Genomic DNA, 21849 nt, shown 5'->3' with positions numbered 1-21849 from the left:
AAATGATATTCAGCATTCATCAATGTAATATAACAATCAACAGTGCAATACGCAAGCTTAATTTCCCAATGTCTGATCAGACGGTCAATATTCTCAGTCTGTTACAAGAAAAGAGTCTGCGCAGAAGAGCGTGAGCTCGAAACGTCACGGGTTAAATAAATGAGCTTAAACGGGAGCGACAGTCTCTTTTCTTCTACTGCCGTTTTTGTTTGGACCAGCACCTGCGTTGAAGACCGTTCTTCAGGGATGTGCAGTCTGTGCAGTGTACCATAAGCAATCTCTAATCTCTGGAGGTTCCTATTGATACCATTAACCACAATGAGGAGAAGGTGAGCTGCTGCTGGGTATCCATGCAGCTAGAGCATCTGGCCCGAGGACGCCCTTCCCCGGATGTGATAGCAGGAGTCCACCATCCTGCCACCTCCGATCTGCCTGACAAGCTGAGACTGTTGACTGGCAGCACCAAGGACGTGTGCTGCTCCGTTAAGCAGCAGGCAGCTGCCTTTGAAGCAATGAGGTGTGTGTGTGTGTGTGTGTGTGTGCGTCATCTTTCACAGAAGCTGGAGGACATGCAAAGACAAAGGTCCACCAGGTAAAGACAGTGCGAGTGCCGCAAACTATTTGCTAAGTAGCAGCTGCTGCAGCAGGCAAACAGGCCCTATAGAATTCCTCCAATCCACCAACCTGAACTGTGCGAGCGAGCTTCCACGGATGCTCTCTCTCGTGTCACTTTCATTTCAAACTTTTCAGGGTTTGTTCAATCTCTAATGTAATAAGCTGAACACCACTGCCAAGGAACAGCTCAGTTCTTTAGTAGCTGAGCACAGCATTTACAAATCCCGTGCCCATACAATCCATCACTTTTCAGATTGCCTCAGAGCAAGGGTGTAATTAATTATACTTTCCTATAACAAAGTAATAAGCGAGTAAAGGTAACTGTCTGGTAATGCAAAGAGAAAAACAAGAACCGCGTCTTAGTGTTTACTGAACCTTTTTGCGAGAATGTAGTCTAGTGCTGATCGTGAATAACTTAAAACTAACTGAGAAATGCTGGGTGAAAATGAACAAAATGCGAGCCGCGCCAATGTAAACGGGCCTAAAAACCCAGACATGTTCTCAGAGCTATAAAAAGAAAATCCTCTTGGACTGAAATATGCAAATTGGAAAGATTCATAAAACATTTCATACAAACATCTGTTATGTTCCCGTTAGCGTCAATATTTTAGCACTATTTAGGGATGCTCACGTTGGGTGGAGGGAGGATAATGTGAGAGAGAACATCGCCACACTGATTCAGTCTACTTTGTCCCAACACGGGACAACGTTTGTGAAGGCTGTAAATAGAGGTGGCTGAACACAGGGTTTCTGAGGGAGGAGAGCACATGTGGCCTAGAACAAGTGTGCTACTCCTCCCCATCCTTTGGCACAATCGGCCTACTCTGTGACCACTCTGCCTTCACATCATATCCATTTAATTCTTCTACCTACAGTGCAGGCAGGCAGAACAGCATTTCAGATCGTTCCTCTAAAGAGAAGGACAACATTTACTGCTGATCTCTGAGTGTGTGAGCTGGAGAAAAAGACAGACTGTGAGCCAATTTGCCCTAGTAATGTATAATCTTCTCCCCACTCATGACTGAATCACTGAAAAATGACCCAAATCCAAGCAGCCAAAATGTTCAGACCTTTGTAGGTGTTGAAGGAAAACTTCAGGTAGCTCCAACAAATTTAAAGGTGGCACTTTGGAGACTGAAATGAGTGTTCCTCAACTCTGATGATGATTATCTTGATATCTCTTATTGATCCATTTGTGAGTAAGCCCTTCAATTCAGGCACTGGCTGGTTGGAGCTGGGAGGAAATGGCTGCGCTGAGCTCTCAGTGAGGACGGGGGTTTACTCTGCTTAAGCTGGACCTTGGAGTGGAATGCTGAGAGGTAACAGACAGACACACCAAGGTCAAAAAGGAACACTATGGTGGAGATATTTTTGCAAACATCTTGGCTATTTACAATACAACGAGAAGAGGAAAAGATATGTCCATTCAATTCAATTCAATCCAATTCAAGATATGCACATGTGTGTAGAAAGGGGGCTGTCACCAGCTGTGTTACGCCTAGCCATCACTGAGGGTCTCTGTAAAGGCCTGTCGATATCCGGTGTGGTGTGCTCTGAACACAGCCCCCCCACACATAGAAGATGTTCACAGCATGGTGTGTTCTGAACACAGCCCCCCCACACACACAGAAGATATCCACAGCGTGGTGTGCTCTGAACACAGCCCACACACAGAAGATATCCACAGTGTGGTGTGCTCTGAACACAGCCCCCCCACACAGAAGATATCCACGGTGTGGTGTGCTCTGAACACAGCCCCCCACACACAGAAGATATCCAGTGTGGTGTGCTCTGAACACAGCCCCCCCCCCACACAGAAGATATCCACAGTGTGGTGTGCTCTGAACACAGCCCCCCCCCCCCCCCCCCACACACACACACAGAAGATATCCACAATGTGGTGTGCTCTGAACACAGCCCCCCCACACAGAAGATATCCACAGTGTGGTGTGCTCTGAACACAGCCCCCCCCACACAGAAGATATCCACAGTGTGGTGTGCTCTGAACACAGCCCCCCCCACACAGAAGATATCCACAGTGTGGTGTGCTCTGAACACAGCCCCCCCCACACAGAAGATATCCACAGTGTGGTGTGCTCTGAACACAGCCCCCCCCCCCCACACAGAAGATATGTGGTGTGCTCTGAACACAGCCCCCCCACACAGAAGATATCCACAGTGTGGTGTGCTCTGAACACAGCCCCCCCACACAGAAGATATCCACGGTGTGGTGTGCTCTGAACACAGCCCCCTCCCACACAGAAGCTGAATGAATCTCTTCTTCCACTCATGACGTCAACTATTCATAAACACACATTCTATGGCAGATTTGGCACTGCAAAAGCAATGCATAGCACATGCAGTGTGTGACCGTGACGCCCGGCTGAACACGGGGTGGTGGAAGAAACAGCAGCTCAGCCTGCTGGTGGTGTGACTCATCACAGATGTTCTGACCTACACCACCCAATATGGAGCCACTGCAGCTGTAACTCAACGACTTGTCATCCAGATATGAGGCCGCACCGTGAAGGAGAGCCAATCTATGGCCCGTGCCTATCAGATGACCTTGGCGCGATGTGTTCAGATCAGCAAACGCCGTGACTGATATGCGTGTAATCACTGCTTGGCTGGACGCCAAGGTCACTATCTCGAAGAGGGAGCCTTTGCACCGATGGAAAGGAGGCTCATGTTTTCCTGGTCTATGGTGTCCAACAGAAAGAGAAACTTAAGTGCGGTGTGACCATGCACACGTTCAATTTCTCCCAGGGCTTTTCTTTCAACCTAGTTTTACCATATTTTTGCCAAATGAAGTAGCGTGATGATCACATCTGCAAGAGTGGAAAGGAGAAATGTGCACGGCCTGTATCCCCAAGAATTTCTATAAGGACTCCTCCAGTGAAAATGAACACAGGGACATGGAAAACATGGTGATTTATTCGGATCTGCGAACCTTTTTTGAACACCACACTACAACTAACACCTTACTTTCTAGTGTAGCCGCAGCACAAGCTTTGTGTCACAGCATCACCCCTCAGCTATGAATACTAACGGTGCTCGCGGACCTGCGCTGTGTAGCAACTCACGGCTCTGCGGAATGGCTAAATGTAGCGGGGAAAAGAACGGAGGACAAAATGGAGTCTTGCCAGGATGGCTTTATGTGGCAGAGCTAATGTCCGCAATCAATAACCATCAGGTCAGGGAGGTGTCACACGAGTGAACAGTGAGGCGCTGGGAGGCAGCAGGTCCTGTAACTATCCTTGAATGTATTATTTATTACAAACTGACTACGGGCGGAGTACAGTATGCAATAATCGAGACAACTCCTCCAATTCCTGATCAATAAGTCTGAAAAATTCATGAAGTTTAATGAACCTCTTAGAAACTGGATAGCATGCCTACAGTCTATTAACATCTGACTAAACAATAATGCCAAAGACGCAGTGGAAAAACTAAGCCAGTAAGACTAGGGGAGAAAGCAGGAGTTAGAAAGACAGTTTTCCCCCCCTGATTTCGCCCCCATTTTCTCTCCATTTGTACTTGGCAAATTTCCCCCTGCTTCCCTGGTCGCTGCCTGCTGCACCCTCTGCCGATCTGGGGAGAGCCGAGACTAGCACCACGCTTCCTCCGACACACGCACAGTTTGCCAGCCGCTTCTTTTCACCCGACAGCGGGGAGCTTCGCTGGCAGGACGTAGGCACGTGGGAGGATCACAATATTCACACCAGTTCCGTTCCGCTCGGGAACAGGCGCCCCGACCGACCAGAGGAGGCGCTAGTGCAGCGACCAGGACACATACCCTTAATCCGGCTTCTCACCCGCAGACACAGCCAATCGTGCCTGTATGGACGCCCGAGGTAACACGGGGGCACGAACCTGCGACCCCTGTGTTGGTAGGCAGGGAATCTACTGCTACACTACCCCGGACGCCCAGGAGTTAGAACGATAGTTAACTCTTACCTTTCCTGTGACGGCCGACCAGACCTTGAGCGTGTTGTCGTCAGAGCCGCTGACGATGCGGTTGCCACAGAATTGGAGGCAGGTGATCACATGGTCATCGTGGCCTTTCAGCACCTTTGGGAGAGGGGACAGATACAGAGAGGTGCAATGAGAAGGACATGCAAAAGGAGGGGGGAGAAGGGTGGACGCAGAATAACAAAATGTGAAGAAGAACTGAGGTGGACAATGACTGAGTGAATGACTGAAAGTCTGCACTGCTGTAGACATCAAAGGAATGAGATGAGAGGCAAATGTCATCAAATGCTGCAAGTGTACACAGCTCTTTCAATGGAGCTGTGTGTGTGTGTGTGTGTGTGTGTGTGTGTGTGTGTGTGTGTGTGTGTGTGTGTGTGTGTGTGTGTGTGTGTGCGTGTGCGTGTGCGTGTGTGTGTTGGCTAGTACCGGGTCACAACACTGCTACCTCAGCAAATGCTAGACCACACTGCATGTGCAAAAGCAGTATGGAGAGCACAGCGACCAAATTTATATCAGTGGCCCGGCAGTCCAGAAAAACCTGCGTCCGTTTCCAAATGGACTCAAGTCTACCATGCTGGTCAGTCATTAAGGACTCACTCTAGTATGCTGGTCAGTCAAGCTGCATGGAAAACTTGTGAACAGGCACGAGACAGATGGGAGTGTTTAGTTTGAAAGAGAGGGCGGAATGAGACCATCCGGTGCCGCAGCTCAATTATAATTCCAAACCATACTGACACGGGCATGGAGCTGACCCATCGCTCGCATTCCCTCAACTCTCAAACTTCACAGCCTTATCGAGCAGTCTGTTTTTCCTCGTAGCAAATCTCTCACAGCTTAGTGTCAAGTGGGCTGATGAGATGTACCCAGGCCAAGTTGCGGCCGGGGAATGGATTGGAATAGAAGTGTTGAAGAAAAAGCTACCTTGGGTGATTTGAGGTCCCCTCTCCTCCAGTTAGTGTCTATCCTGTGCTGCCTGATGTACGCCCTCTTCCAGGGGCTGTGATCGAACCCGGGCTTGACAAATTTCCTCCTTTCCCTCCTTTCCTTGAAAGACAGAGGCTCGTTGATGCCTGTTGAGAGAGAAGGAAGCTCATGAGACTGTAGGTGGCGACGGAGAGCACAAACTTAGGATTTATCGAGTACGTCCTCGTTCCGTTTCAGAATGCTCCTATCCGCCTTATTTCTAGCTGCCGTGATGCCTGATGGGTGCTTCTTCCGCTTCCGGTGTAATTTTTTACACTGTTTTAACTTGACAAAAGAAGACGTCTATGAGGATTTTACAGCAGAGCCATTCTGCTCTACAGCCGTGTCGTTCGGGGTGCTGGGATAACGTAACGCATTGTGGGTAGTCGGCTAATGTGGCTAATGCTAGCGGCTGGCATAATAGTTACTTTACATGGCAGTAAAACGCCACTGAATGACCAAATTGATTTATCTTTTAACCATTTCGAGTAACACTGTTTCCATACGGACCCCCAGCGTTGGTTAGTTGTTTATAACGTGACTATATTTATAACTTTTATAACGTACTCCAGTTTCCGGTTTATAAATCGGGTCTGCAGGCGAGTATAACAAAGGAAATGGCAAGCTGCAACAATGAGTCACGTTAAACCGGACCTTGTACCCACAATTATTTTTTACAGTGGGGCATTCAAAAATAAGGTGGATAGGATGACTGCATCTGTTGCAGAGACTTGGGACTCACCCTCTTCCCTGCATTTCTCCCTCCACAGCAGGTTGTCTTCTGCCAGGATGCGCCAGTAGCGACACGTCTGGGCCGCTTGGAGGAGGTCCTTGGGTTCCAGGAATGACAGCACATACAAAGCCAGCTGTTGAGAGATGAGGAGGAATGTGAGAGAAAGAGACCCCATTATTAAATAACAGAAACACCACATGAAGAGCGACTTGTAAGTAAATGTATCACAATTTAAAAAATTACAGAAAATGATGACAACATATGCCAAACACTGCGCTAGCAAACAGGAACAGTGTTCACCCTTACTGACAGGCATAGATGGGCAAATAGGGTAGTTGCTAAATACCACAAAATGCTGGCCTCAAAAATGACACCTGTGTGACACAGTCTGACCAAAAAAAGATGCCTCACAACACCTGGATCCCCGAGCAAAAAGTCAAATGGCCTGAATCCCATGACTGAAGCTGTTGTGACGGCTAAAGCCCTTCACAACTAAGGACTTTATCTTGAATCTTAAGGGTGGCCGTCTTCCTTCTTAGGTACTTGATTTTCATGTATTGTTAGGTTTTGACATGATGTTGTCTCTCCCCTTGTATGATTTCATGTTGAACAGTTTTGTTTTAGTATGACGTATCCCGTGCCCCACAAAAGAACCATCACAAACCCGGACACATTTCAGTGATCTAACAAGCCTGCGTAAGCCACCCGCCATTGACGGGGCTTGAGGACATTTCAACAGTTGATGATTGCTTCTTGAGCCAGTTACATAACCACTAACCACAAACTCTCCAGCAGTCTCAGTTTCAACCATCTCTACACTACGGCCTTGAGGATTGTCCTGTTGAAATGACTTTACTCTGCCAACCCCACCCAATATACCCTCCAGCAGTGCCGTTAGAAGGGGGGGGGGGGGGGGGATTATCAAAACAATGGAGGCAGAATGAACAAGATGGCGAAAGGGAAAAACAAAATGAAAGGAGAGAGAGCTGTGGCCTCTGGCATATCCTAGTCTGGACACACACTCTCAACTGTTCCAAGCATTTGGCCTTGGAGCGAGCGGTGCTAGTGACACCTCACCTACCAGACAGAGGCGAGGCGTTAAGCGCTCCATCAGAGCTACCGAGGATGCTGGATCGAGGATGCTTTGGAAGAATGCGCACACCGATGGCAAATAATGTGTGTGTTGTCACTCAGTGGAGGAAGAAACCCCATAATACACTAGGATCTTGTTTGTTTCCCTTGAATGCTGTGTGGCAGCTGACAGGGACAGGACGCTATGTCTCTATGAGCCATGCTCATTCAGAAACAATCATTCAGAATTCACTCACAAAGGATTCCCATGGGAGTTTAAGGAGGAGGAAGAGGAGTAGGCCGAGTAGAGGGGGGGGGGGGGGGGGGGGGGGCGGGTTGAAAACAGGAACAGGAACTCACCTCTTTGGGCAGCAGGGAGATGAAGTCTCGCTGAAACTGTGGCTCGATCACCTGCATCATGTGCTTGACTTGTGTGGGCTCGCAGCTGTCGATCAACTCATCCAGCGCCAGCAGCTTCTCTGGGCCAGTCCAGCTCTGGAACACACAGGAGAGAGGAACGGGTAAGAAGCTAGATTAAATATCAAAGCTGGTGTAAAGGAGCGTTCACACCGAGATATTTATTTTTCGCTCTGTCGCTCAAGTCAACCCTTTGGAAACGCTCTGTCGCTCTGTTTAAATCGCTCATCAACAGGCACACGAAATGACGGACATGTGGGGGATATAACGTTACGCAATGTCATGCTGTTTGTCCACTACGAGCCACCGTCATTGTTTACAAGCTAAGCCTATCAGCGTGCTCCTAATGCGAGCTGCATACCGGTAGTACAGACTTCACTTCATGTCAGCTGTCAGCCTGTCAATGCGGTTTGTTGCCACACAATAAACCAGCGGTTTGTTCCAAGCCAGAGTGATCCTTGACTCGCTCTCACACAGCAGCCAATCAGCATTGAACAGCGAGCGACTGATGCCAGCGTATTTTCGCTCGAGTTGGAATATTTCATCTTGAGCGACGAGCGTATTTTCTCCCTGTCGCTCTGTCTCTGTCGCTCGGACGCCCAGCGATTATTCTCCCAGGCGAATATACGCTCAATCGATCGTTTGCATTGACTTTGTATGTAAACTCGACGCCAGCGACCAACTTTAATAGGTCGGTGTGAACGCCCCTTAAGCGATATATTTTGGGGTAAAATAAGTAGCTCGATAATCTGACAGTCACTCTGGTTTGTGGGAAACAGAAGATACACTTTTCTGTATCCCACCCCACTTTATCCAATCAGGAGAGAGAACTTCACAAAGAGGATTGAGTCAACACGGCTCTCATTCCCAAGTAGTCAAATAATTACGCTTTGGGCTGGTGTTTTGGCTTCGACCACCAACCCAAAGCCTCAGTATTTGACTACACGGGCATGAGAACCGTGCTGACTCAACCCTTCCTCCAGAATCTCTTACAGCACCGTTCAGTGTGATTGTGCCAGTTTGATCCCTACACATACTTTGTGTGGAGTGCCCTGGTTCACACCATAGGCATCTCGGAAGCAGTGCTTCACAGAAGCTTTGAGCAGGAGCCTCGCCATTTACACCAGAAGCGGTCTCTTTTCCTCGCTCGGCGCTGCCCTCCCCCCGCTCACAACAACTTGCATTGACTTCATGCCTGGTAGCTTGGATGCAGCGCGCTGCACGTTTGAAAAATAGAAAAAGAGGCTGAAACTATCGCTGCAGCACGCGTACAGCGTAGCTTCAGCGTGGCGTGGCGTGTGGCTGGTGTGATCGGTCTCGCCTGTTAACAAGGACGCTGAAACTGCGACGCTTCAGCGTATGGCGTGTTCGGGCTGTAACACACAAAGGTGGGTATCGCTGCATCTGTAACCCGTTAATGTGCCCAGGTTCTTTCCACAGCAGTGAGCTGAGCCTGAGGCACCGGGCCTTCTCTGGCTGCCAACACGTTAACGGCTCATTTACACATCAAGAACCAGCCTCCATCAAGTACGTCGTTACAGCTGTGTGGGGGGACCTCTTCAGTGGCTGTTCAACTCTGGCTGTAGGATTGCACTTTGTTGAACCTAGCAGCCTAACAGTTGTTTTCCTGTGAAGGAGCACAGAACCTCGAACAATGATTACAGGCTAGAAGGCTGGGTGGAAAATGTGGTGCATGCATTGCATGCAAGCCACCTGTAATTTGGCAGCTAAAAGCTCTCGCCAGAGGTGCCGGTTCTGAAGGTAATCAGAGGGTTCAAACAACTCCCTGCTATAATAAGGGTCAGTCAATGGCTACTTACTTATAAGTTACATCACTGTTTATGCCATAGATTATTGGCATGCTGGTTCAAACAGCATCATGAAAAACACAGGCTGACAATTCGCAACCAGGGATGGGAATGATTATTTGTTTATACTACATGAATATATGATTGTTTCAGATTTTTTCCAAAAATGGAACCATACGGGGCTGGATGTTATTCTAGAGTCTATAGCGAAACAAAAATCCAACTTTGTATACTCTTACACTGTTAGATATCACTTTGTCATGTTCGATTCATGTCAGAATTATTTTGTGATGAATTGTCTTCTTCATTAACTTTTTGGTGTACCAACTTTTCCTCAACCTGCCTCGTCTACTTGAGTTAGTGATTTCACTCATTCCCCAGAATGACTTTCAACAACCTCAAACGACTGGGTGTGATGCAGACCAAGTGAAATATCTGTCATTATAGTGCTGATACACAGAGTAATCAGGCTGGCTCCTCTACTGTGGGACTAACCATTATGATGGGCTGTTGATTACTGTTGATATAATACTCTCACTCAGACATTCAGGGAATATGTGAACTATTGTAGCAATTGCCTATTTAATTTGATACTTTGATATTGCTTATTGCTTTTTTTCCAGCCCTCAGAAAGACTGTCTGCCACTCTGAATACAGATCACAGGAGGTATTGTCCCTAAAGTTAAACACATTCTGTTTGGCCCCCAAATCAAATTGCCTTCAACAAATCTAGTCAAGTTGCGCTACAGAGACACTAGTTGTGTTTCCATTACCCTCAGAAATGCGCAAAATCTAAATATCGCAATAGAAATTGGGTAATGGAAACACGTGAATTTCGAAAAACCTCCCAAATATCGCAAAAAGTTTTTTCGCTCTCATGAGGTGGTTTTTCAGACGTGTCGATATAGAAGTTTATCGCAAAAGTGTAATGGAAACACATTTTTCGCATTTGCACGTCATGTGACCCATATTATCCCTTGGAAAAGGAGCGGAAAATAAGTTTGGTAAGTAAGGTTCGATAGCCGTGTCAAAACCTCCGCAGCAAGTGGAAAACTTTGAAGCAACGCTACCTAGCAGAAAGACGAGTGTTATGCAAAAGCGTAGCCGGGCAAATTAGATAATGTTTAATGGCAGAAATCGGTCCATGGTGACAGCAGGCTGCCTGTGTGCGCGCATTTGGCACAGCGGCGAGATGAGAGGATGAAAAGCACACACTGGTGCGGTGGTGCTGTCTGAAGTGAATACAGTGACTGTGAGTAGGCTAATACATTGCACACGTTTCAGGTGCAATTATAGAACCAAATCAGCCTTTTCCCCCCTCCATCTCTAAATCGGACCAGTTGTAGGCTATTAGGCTACCTTTTTTCCTCTGCCTGTCGCGCTGACTGCATTCACGCAGCCAGCAACATTTTGCGACTCATTTTCTTTTGAATTGATAATCAGGCTCGTTTATATGCATTGTAACTTCATGTTGGGATTTGCATTGACCATTGGTTGGATTTGAGCATGCAGGGGACGGGATATGGGGCAGATCCCCGTGCGTAATCACTGTGGCAGCTGCTGCAACGGGGAATCACTCAAACGCAACTTCAATGGAAACGCCTACAAGTCGCAATTGTACATTGTCGAAGTTGTAGAAATATCGCAATTCTTTTGCGAAAAACTGTAATGGAAACACAGCTAGTGAGGAGGCAATGGCTAAATCCGTCTATGCCAGTGGTACATGATTGCCATTGTATTGTTGTTTACATCATGCTCAGCACTAAATATGGAGTTTGGACTGTAAGTATATGCTCAAGTCAACCAATGTATTATTTTACTGAATTATATATAGATGAAAGCTAGACTTCATGATGGGCCGGGATTTAACCATTTGGAGACCAGTGGCCTACACATTCAATGTCAATAGAGAGACTAATGGGCTCCAATTCTAATTCTAATTCCCATCCCCAAAATCAATCAGACAAAAATTGTTTAAGAGTTCATAAAAAAAAACTGGCAAAACATTTTTGTAGCGATGCAGCTTTTGAGTAGTTTTGACTTCTCACATGCTTTCTAGCCTGCAGGGCCTGTAGTAAAGACTAGCACTGGATTGACTTCTCTCATGCTTTCTAGCCTGCAGGGCCTGTAGTAAAGACTAGCACTGGATTGACTTCTCACATGCTTTCTGGCCTGCAGGGCCTGTAGTAAAGGCTAGCACTGGATTGACTTCTCTCATGCTTTCTGGCCTGCAGGGCCTGTAGTTAAGGCTAGCACTGGATTGACTTCTCTCATGCTTTCTGGCCTGCAGGGCCTGTAGTAAAGACTAGCACTGGATTGACTTCTCTCATGCTTTCTAGCCTGCAGGGCCTGTAGTAAAGACTAACACTGGATTGACTTCTCTCATGCTTTCTAGCCTGCAGGGCCTGTAGTAAAGACTAGCACTGGATTGACTTCTCTCATGCTTTCTAGCCTGCAGGGCCTGTAGTAAAGGTTAGCACTGGATTGACTTCTCACATGCTTTCTAGCCTGCAGGGCCTGTAGTAAAGACTAACACTGGATGAACTTCTCTCATGCTTTCTAGCCTGCAGGGCCTGTAGTAAAGACTAGCACTGGATTGACTTCTCTCATGCTTTCTAGCCTGCAGGGCCTGTAGTAAAGACTAACACTGGATTGACTTCTCACATGCTTTCTAGCCTGCAGGGCCTGTAGTAAAGGTTAGCACTGGATTGACTTCTCTCATGCTTTTTGGCCTGCAGGGCCTGTAGTAAAGACTAGCACTGGATTGACTTCTCACATGCTTTCTGGCCTGCAGGGCCTGTAGTAAAGGCTAGCACTGGATTGACTTCTCTCATGCTTTCTGGCCTGCAGGGCCTGTAGTAAAGACTAGCACTGGATTGACTTGTCTCATGCTTTCTAGCCTGCAGTGCCTGTAGTAAAGGTTAGCACTGGATTGACTTCTCACATGCTTTCTAGCCTGCAGGGCCTGTAGTAAAGGCTAGCACTGGATTGACTTCTCTCATGCTTTCTAGCCTGCAGGGCCTGTAGTAAAGGCTAGCACTGGATTGACTTCTCACATGCTTTCTAGCCTGCAGGGTCTGTAGTAAAGGTTAGCACTGGATTGACTTCTCTCATGCTTTCTAGCCTGCAGGGCCTGTAGTAAAGACTAGCACTGGCTTGACTTCTCTCATGCTTTCTGGCCTGCAGGGTCTGTAGTAAAGGTTAGCACTGGATTGACTTCTCTCATGCTTTCTAGCCTGCAGGGTCTGTAGTAAAGAATAGCACTGGATTGACTTATCTCATGCTTTCTAGCCTGCAGGGCCTGTAGTAAAGACTAGCACTGGATTGACTTATCGCATGCTTTCTAGCCTGCAGGGCCTGTAGTAAAGGCTAAAACTGGATTGACTTCTCACATGCTTTCTGGCCTGCAGGGCCTGTAGTAAAGGCTAGCACTGGATTGACTTCTCTCATGCTTTCTGGCCTGCAGGGCCTGTAGTAAAGACTAGCACTGGATTGACTTATCTCATGCTTTCTAGCCTGCAGGGCCTGTAGTAAAGGCTAGCACTGGATTGACTTCTCACATGCTTTCTGGCCTGCAGGGCCTGTAGTAAAGACTAGCACTGGATTGACTTCTCTCATGCTTTCTAGCCTGCAGGGCCTGTAGTAAAGGTTAGCACTGGATTGACTTCTCTCATGCTTTCTAGCCTGCAGGGCCTGTAGTAAAGGTTAGCACTGGATTGACTTATCTCATGCTTTCTAGCCTGCAGGGCCTGTAGTAAAGGTTAGCACTGGATTGACTTCTCTCATGCTTTCTAGCCTGCAGGGCCTGTAGTAAAGACTAGCACTGGATTGACTTCTCTCATGCTTTCTGGCCTGTAGTAAAGGTTAGCACTGGATTGACTTCTCTCATGCTTTCTAGCCTGCAGGGCCTGTAGTAAAGGTTAGCACTGGATTGACTTCTCTCATGCTTTCTAGCCTGCAGGGCCTGTAGTAAAGACTAGCGCTGGATTGACTTCTCTCATGCTTTCTGGCCTGCAGGGCCTGTAGTAAAGGCTAGCACTGGATTGACTTCTCTCATGCTTTCTGGCCTGCAGGGCCTGTAGTAAAGGTTAGCACTGGATTGACTTCTCTCATGCTTTCTGGCCTGCAGGGCCCGTAGTAAAGACTAGCACTGGATTGACTTCTCTCATGCTTTCTAGCCTGCAGGGCCTGTAGTAAAGACTAGCACTGGATTGACTTCTCACATGCTTTCTGGCCTGCAGGGCCTGTAGTAAAGACTAGCACTGGATTGACTTCTCTCATGCTTTCTAGCCTGCAGGGCCTGTAGTACAGGCTAGCACTGGATTGGGGAATGTATAGAATGTATATTGGAGGTTTGGCTGCATGTAGCTGCCTGGGTTGTCAGATCAAAGACAGTGGGCTGTGGCAGGTCAGGGTTGAGGACCGGTTGCAAAACACACAGTTGCCACAGGCAGATGCAGCAGTTCCATGGTAAAGGCTTTGGTCTCTTTAAAGCAATAGAAATGCTATCTCCATGAATTGAAGTCCTGGAATCTCATCATTAGTGTAAAAATCAAAAATAAATTGCCCTGTCATTTTGGGTTTCTATAGACACTGTTGCTCTAATCACGTATTTCCATCACATCAGAATGCGGCTTCATTCACCAAATTAGCGACACAGAGAGAGAAAGTTAGCCAGGCAAACACGTGAGGTTTTGCACGAGCTGGCAACGTGAAAATACAAGAGCTTGACATTTTGATGCATTTAAGGAGCCAGTATCTACACACAATGCTTTTATGGCAAAGAGCAAAGCTAGAATTATATTTATGACTGGTACAGTTGTTTCAGATACAATGCTGACCACACACACACACACACACACACACACACACACACTAGAGAGCTGCGCGGGCCTGAAATCTCGGCCCGAGCCCTCCCCGGCCCGTGACATGCAGGCCCGTGCCCGACCCGGCCCGGATGAGTCATGAAATTAATTGGCCCGAGCCCGTTGCGAGGCCCGACATCAATATCACGATATGACGACACATCTCTCTCTCCCTCTCTGTGCATGCTGCCGCGCCGCTGAACTCGTTGGTCCAAAACGTTGCTAGACTGTGTTGCCTATGAAGACAAACACTGCAGCTTTCTCTCTGTCTCTCTCTCCCCCTCTCACACATGCTACCGTGGCCTATCAAAATTCACACATATTGTCTCGAGAAAGAGAACGTTAGATTGTTTAATTGCCAACAGCAACAATGCCCACAAACTGAAACATTATGTCACTCAAGCATATCGAAATTAAAACAGCAGACTTACCGTTTATAGGTGCATTGAATAACGTCACATTAGTGTCCTCACAATGTATGGTAGATGGGTTCATTTTGAACAGGTTGAAATGAGCTTTCCCTACTGCAGTGGGGACTGTTTAACTCTCCCCTCGCAAACTTTGTTTTATGTCCATCGATCTTATTTCTCTCTCACGACACGGACACGGACACACGCGGCTTGTTTTGTTGTTGTTTTTTACGCTGACGGAGTGGCAGACTAACGTCACGGTGAGGGTGTGTGTGTCTGTGTGTGTGTGGCTGTGGCTAGGCGAGTGTCTGTGCAGTGTGCGCTCCTCCTCTTTGTGTGACTGCTCTGCTGTGTAAAATCAAGCGAGTAATACAACGTTATTTTATTTAATTATTGAAAAACGGCCCGACCCCGGACCTATTAATTAAAAAAAAAGAAAAAACGAGCCCGGCCTTGGCCCGTATTGGCAGGCCCGAGGGGCCCGCGAGGGTACCCTCGGGTTTGCAGCTCTCTAACACACACACACACACACACTAAATAGGGTCGCTTTATTACAGAATGGGCTAATTCAATTAAAAAGCAACTGTTTCCTTTAAGTTTACTCATGAACTCAAAATTATGAATGTCAAAACAGATCCAGGTCTTTAAACTCCCCAGACTCACCTGACCAACACCTAAGAGGTCTTTGTTGCCTCATCTCTGATTCTGAAAAGCCAGAAAAGACTAGCCCTGGGGGTTCATGGTCATAATTTTTTGGACAATAGGTAAGATTCTTAATTTTTCACTGTCCCAAACATAAACGACTACAGACATGATCATATCATTATCGTTCATGGGTTCAGTTAAAGGTTTGTTTTGTCATATTTAAGTCCTCCAGGTTGTGACATAATGAGCCTAAAGCCCAATTTATCCTTTGTCTGTCGACACTTTTGAAACCGTCGCCGACAGAAATGAGGGCTTGAGTCGACACTTTCAAGTGTCGGCGAGAGGTGTCTGCTACCTGGTGAAATGTCTAGTGCCGCTGACTACGTCACATAGTGTCGCGCAAGTGTGATTGGCTATATAGACGGCACGCGCTTGACTTTCTTGTTTTGGTTTTCGCTGAAATGAAATGAATGAACATGTCCCTGCTATTTTATCAGCATGTGCTTGATGTATGACTTTGTGAAAATCACAAAGAACACTGTGCGTGAGAAACTTCCCAGAGAGAGAGGAGGTGAGTTGTGTGGTTGTGTGTTGTTATATGCGGCTGCAGCCAAGTAGGCTACGTTAAATCTTGCCTCCGACGTGCTTTCACTGACAGCATTCCCTCTCTTGGCTGTCTGCACTAGTTCTCTGTATATAGCGTTCGAGTGTCATGTGACTGTTGAGCCGAGGAGAGAAGCATAAATGCAGCAACATGAGCGACTCTTTCTTTTTCGTCTGCGAACATGTGCTGAGCGACACTTTCTAATAAGTATAAATTAAGCTTAAGTTTGTCATCCAGCCTTGCACCTACAGTACAGTACGGTCACTGAAGTGGTGTGATTGTATACTGCGCTAATAGTCTGAGAGCTGCCTAAAATATGAGGACAGGGTAAAATAAATGACTATATTGACACAATTTTCTCTCTTCAACTTTGCTCATCACAAACCCAACATGACTTCTAAATGGACAGCAAGTCTGCACTGCTCTCCTTGGACAATACAGTGAAAGAAACAGCAAGGTGGAGCTCCAAATCCAGTACAGAGTCAAAGCAGACTGCAGCTCCCGTTGATGAGAAAACTAAACGTTGTCATGAACCTCCCGCTATACTAACACTAGTGGGCTTTAGAGGATCACAGAAGATAACATCTGTTCAACTTCTGAATATAAATGAGATCATAAGGCTGTAGAAAAATGCAATTTGGGAAGTCTGCTTTTTCGTCTGAACAGGTACAGTAGGGCTAATTCCAAATTCCACGCTACAGTGCCTATGGTAATGTGGTAAGCCAGAACAACAAGGCAGCAATTATCTCGGAGACTAAGTGAACATTGATTGGGCACAACATCTGCTTTTTGATTAGCTTTTGCTGCAGGGCTCAGAGCCGCCCACGGGAGATGGAGGAACGGACAGAGGAGGCGGCAACACGGCTGCGCTGTGCACAACTCACCTGAAATATTCGGAGCCATTCTTGAAGACCCGTGGGTGGCTGGATTGAGGTGATACGCCGCCTCTGTTGCCCCTGACCGTTGGCTGCTCTGATGTGGCCAAATGTGGTGGGTGTGGCTGGGCATGGGACGATTCCTGTTGGGCTGCAATTGATAGAAAACACATCAAATCATTCGGCTCGGAGGGACAAATCAACAATATCATGTGATTATTAAAACACAAATACACTCACTAGCAGTAGCAGTAGAATTTGAAAGAACTGCATTGCGAGAGAAAGATTTGGGAAATTTTGAGCATATAATATTAATGAGGACCAAAACAATGGGTGTTATTAACAACAGAGTATTTGGGACATTTATATAGACACGGTGCAATTCTGCAAAAAAAACCTTTGCAGATATTTCCAATACCAATTAAAATGACAATGGAAAGATCTGTCTTGTGGGGCCACTGGAAGAGCAAATATTGGGCAGCTGGATTTTTAAAGCTGGACTTTTTTGATAGCAGAATTTCTCGAACACTAGAAGCAGTTTTTGCTCATTAATGATTTAATAAGAACTCCAGCTGAAGGCAATTTATTCTGCAAACCAAATTAAAAATAAAATAGTGGTGTTTTTCCACAGTGGCATTTGGGTCATTGCCTTCTTTAGCCTTACTGTATTATTTGTTTTGATTGTACACAGGCTATTTCCAATTACATGGCTATATTATTCGAATTTAGGTCAAGATCCCTTTAATTTAGATGCTATATATATATATATTATTCTTACATAATTCAAAAATGTATACTCTGGGGACATTACCAGGTATGGTCTAATTGATTTGGAACAAGGTATTTAGTAATAAAATAGAAACTTCAGGTTAGATAGCTTGAGACAAGCCACAAGAACAATATCTATAAATATCATATTTCATTGCGTTTCAAACTGAGTGGCATCCTGTGAGTATCAAAAGGAAATGTGCATTTGATTCGCATGTCTCAAGTGACACGAAACATGATATGCAGTGAAATGACAAAAGAGAAGGAAAAAACCTCAACCACACATTTCCTTTAACCCATTGATACCTGATGCAGCATTTGTGTGTGTATCCCTTTAAGACCGCGAACCGCGTTAACGCGGTTCGCGGTCTTAAAGGGATACGCACACAAATGAGGGATATACACGCAAATGCTGCATCAGGTATCAATGGGTTAAGATGCTCTTGAGATCCTATCTTGGCACAATTCCAAAGATGTGTGTTCAGTAGTGGCCTCTCCTCTGACAAGAGACGGGATCTGAAGGACTTCAAAGGGCACCCGTGTGCTCTCAGTGTCGGGGCGGCGAGAGGAAGCGAGCGGCGGGCGACCCTCAGCACTTCTGGTTGTGCTCGGTGGCAGGAGGACGTCACGGGACGCTGCGATCCATTTCAACATGGATTCCTCTTTACAGGACGCGGAGACGGGGCCAATTACACGCCAGCGTTGCCCGTCGAGTGTCTGCGTTCAGTCGGAATATTTTCACGCGTCTTCGTGGGATCGCGCGTCTTCGTGTGAAAACACGCATTAAATATTTAGGGTTTGAAGAACATCTGGGACAGACGGCTACATGTTGCCGATATAAGAACAAGATGCGCGCAATCATTTCTCATTCTATTTCATTCTTCATCTTTGAGGATGGTAGATATGCCAGATATCTTTTGATTTCCTTCCATGGTAGGCTGATCTATGCGTGTGATGCACTTTAAAGCAAGGAGATTAAGGCTCCTCAATGGTCTATTTCAACGACTCTTCTGGCCCAGTGTGAGGGGGGAATGCGGGACATAATTGCAGGACAGGAAACATGAAGACTTTAGTAGCCAGCGTGTCTCCTTTGTGCAGTTGGGAGGATCAAGTTGGTGAAATGTCGCTTCTTTTACCTTGAATACTCGGGGCCTTTACAGGGCTTTTTTCCAGAAGGGAACGATCGGACCTCGGGGCCATGGTCCAACTTCCTCTTCATCTGCAAGTCAAAGAGAGAGGAGAGCAAAGGAAAAACATTAGAGACCATCACAGCAAAACAACCAACAGAGAATCCTTATAAGCATCCCTCTGCAAAGTAAATACAAGTGTGTGCAGATGCCACACAGAATTTTGTTGGGAGATGGCAGTTCTGGCGTGTGTTGTAATGTATAATTCATCGTATTTACTCGCTCTCCCCTGATTACTTTCTTAAAAAAAAGGAGAACACAGTCACTTGGCTCATAAGTGTTAACCCATTAATACCTGATGCAGCATTTGCGTGTATATCCCTCATTTGTGTGCGTATCCCTTTAAGACCGCGAACCGCGTTAACGCGGTTCGCGGTCTTAAAGGGATACACACACAAATGCTGCATCAGGTATCAATGGGTTAAGCCAGCTCTTGAGAAGCAAATGAGGATTTGAGAATATGCATGTGGGCACTTTGAAGAACTGGCACTGCAGAAGCAGATATCTGCTTGGACAATAGATACAGCTTCCATTATTATTATGACTCAAAATTCAACATTTTAAAATACACCAAATCCCACCAAACTATTGTCAACAGATTTAAGTAAATAGGACACTAAACCTAAATATTAGGGATGCACCGATATGAAAATTTTGGCCGATGCCGATAACCGATATTAACATTGCTGTTATGGCCGATAACCGATATTTACCAATGTCGATATGATCTGTATAAAACCAAATTTTTATGATCATCATCACATTTTGTACATACTGAAAAACACATGTTAACACTGAATTTGAAAAAGTTATGCATTTCTTTATTTGCAAAGCCTTTGGAAAAGCCCATAAATCATAGATTTACTGCATTATTTCATATCAATGAGAAGAATTTGGCTGATAATGATAACCGATATTAACATTGCAACATCTGACCGATACCGATATGACCGATATGTTAAAAAATGACCAACATCGGCCGATACCGGTATGATTGCCGATATATCGTGCATCCCTACTAAATATCTTAATGTTGCCACTTTTAAACATTTCCCACGATGACCTACTGTATCTGTAGATGTAAGAACTAGGGATGCACAATATAATTTATATCGAACAGAATTATGGGCCGATATTGGGGAAATGTATCTTTATCAGGTATGATCTGTATTCGGTTATAATAATATCTATACAAAATGAGTTGTTTACAAGGAAAACTTTGGATACCTCAGCATAAAATGCCATAGGGGCCAGTCTACAACATACTTCTTTTAATTGTGTTTTATCTGCAGACTCAGCAACCACAGGCTTTCACTTCTATAAAAGCCTTTATTTTTGTATTGACTGATCCACTTTACGACTAATAACCTGCATTTGACAGATTATGTCAAAGCATTTAATTTGGATTCTTCTGAGGCAAAATGCTCTATAAAAGACAAAGTTGCGTATTTTGATAATATACTTTAATAGAAAAAAGAAATGAACATTTGAAGAGTGAGAAGTGCTCTTTGTTTTGTGTTAACAATAATGATATCAGTTTGATTTGGTTAGGTCAGAGCTATGGAATATCACACCGTCGTATTTCCCATGAGAAGAAGCGGGTAATAACGATCAAGTTATCGTATCGGCTGAAAAAAAATCCATATCGTGCCTCCCTAGTAGGAACATGTTGCAACTTCAATGTAAGGTAGCACAATATTACAAAGGAGGTGCACTAGCTGGTTTTACACTTATGAGTTTGATTCTGATTACAGTCCATATTGGAGGCACGTGACGGGTGACATAGCAAGATATACTGTAGCCTACAGAAGGGAACACTCATAATATACACATGGCCAAAAGTGTGCACCCAAAACTTCAAAACACACACACACACACACACACACACACACACACACACACACACACACACACACACAAAATAACCATGCAGTAGTAAGCAAGGCTTGTCCCACTTGGGCACAGACTGCAGTCTTTTTTTCAGAGAGGCCAGTTTGATTTATATTGATGCTCAGGGAAGAAGAACCCAGCAGCTCCAGTCTTTCTTGGAGCAGACATGCATGTGTGCACAGCAGACACACAACCCCCATCCCAAACACTCTCCTGCGCCAGTGCCAAGCTAGAACCCCGTTACCGACTACCCTATTGTGCAGACAAAGGACTCGGTGTATAGGTCTGCTAGCCAGATTTCTTCATCCCGTGCCCGCCACTCTAGCCAGGGCTCCATCGTCACGTGCAAGTGATCGCCATCTCAGTGCCAACCTCTCACGAGTAAATAGACTAACCCAACCCTGAATTAAAGTGTCTAGACAAAAGAAAGACAGACTGACTGTATTCTCTGTAGAGATGAGAAGGTATGAACATTTCACATCTCGATTATAGTTTTCCAGTATGGTTATATCAGTATTATCGCGGTATTGTTAAAATGTGCTCCAATGTTCAAGAGGTACCGATACACTCACTGAATTCATTTCACGAAGTTTTATATTGAAAACTCAGAGCGAAGAAGTACTGATACCGTACACTCACTGAAATCATTTTACTAAGTATTATATTGGAAAACTCAGACCCAAGAAGTACTGATACTGTATACTCACTGAATTCATTTCACTAAGTTCTATATTGAAAACTCAGACCCAAAGAGTACTGATACACTCACTGAAATCATTTCACCAAGGCTGTGCACCTGTGTCTGGGAGACTGATGCTAACTTCAGTTGATGATGGAAAGTATTTAGCGTGTTTCTCAAAGTGCTGTACGGTGACACGGTAATCGCGGTAACAATAATTAAAATTTGAAACAGTGATACTGACCGTAAGGAATTTTATCACGGTTTACCATTCAACCCTCTATCGTTTCATCCCTAATTCATCTCTGATGAATAAAATATGCTTTTATATGAAGCCAAAAGCTACA

At 45.7% G+C, this 21849-nt stretch overlaps 1 protein-coding gene across 1 annotated transcript in view; it reads right to left on the bottom strand.

Moving 5' to 3' along the window:
• Nucleotides 1–21849, bottom strand: part of fbxw7 (F-box and WD repeat domain containing 7) — a 163613-nt gene that overhangs the window by 12297 nt on the left and 129467 nt on the right. The window contains exons 5-10 of the mRNA XM_083655409.1: nucleotides 18883–18965; nucleotides 16988–17129; nucleotides 7715–7849; nucleotides 6293–6416; nucleotides 5509–5657; nucleotides 4573–4686 (exon numbers count right to left, since the gene is read on the bottom strand). Of these exons, the coding sequence (XP_083511535.1) occupies nucleotides 4573–4686; nucleotides 5509–5657; nucleotides 6293–6416; nucleotides 7715–7849; nucleotides 16988–17129; nucleotides 18883–18965 (747 nt within the window). The remainder of the gene's footprint in view (nucleotides 1–4572; nucleotides 4687–5508; nucleotides 5658–6292; nucleotides 6417–7714; nucleotides 7850–16987; nucleotides 17130–18882; nucleotides 18966–21849) is intronic.

This window comes from Poromitra crassiceps (assembly GCF_964638095.1).
Source record: "Poromitra crassiceps genome assembly, chromosome: 19".
Classification (NCBI taxonomy): Eukaryota; Metazoa; Chordata; class Actinopteri; order Beryciformes; family Melamphaidae; genus Poromitra; species Poromitra crassiceps.
The sequence above is the reverse complement of the archived record's forward strand: the minus strand, read 5'-3'. Positions and strand labels throughout refer to the sequence as shown.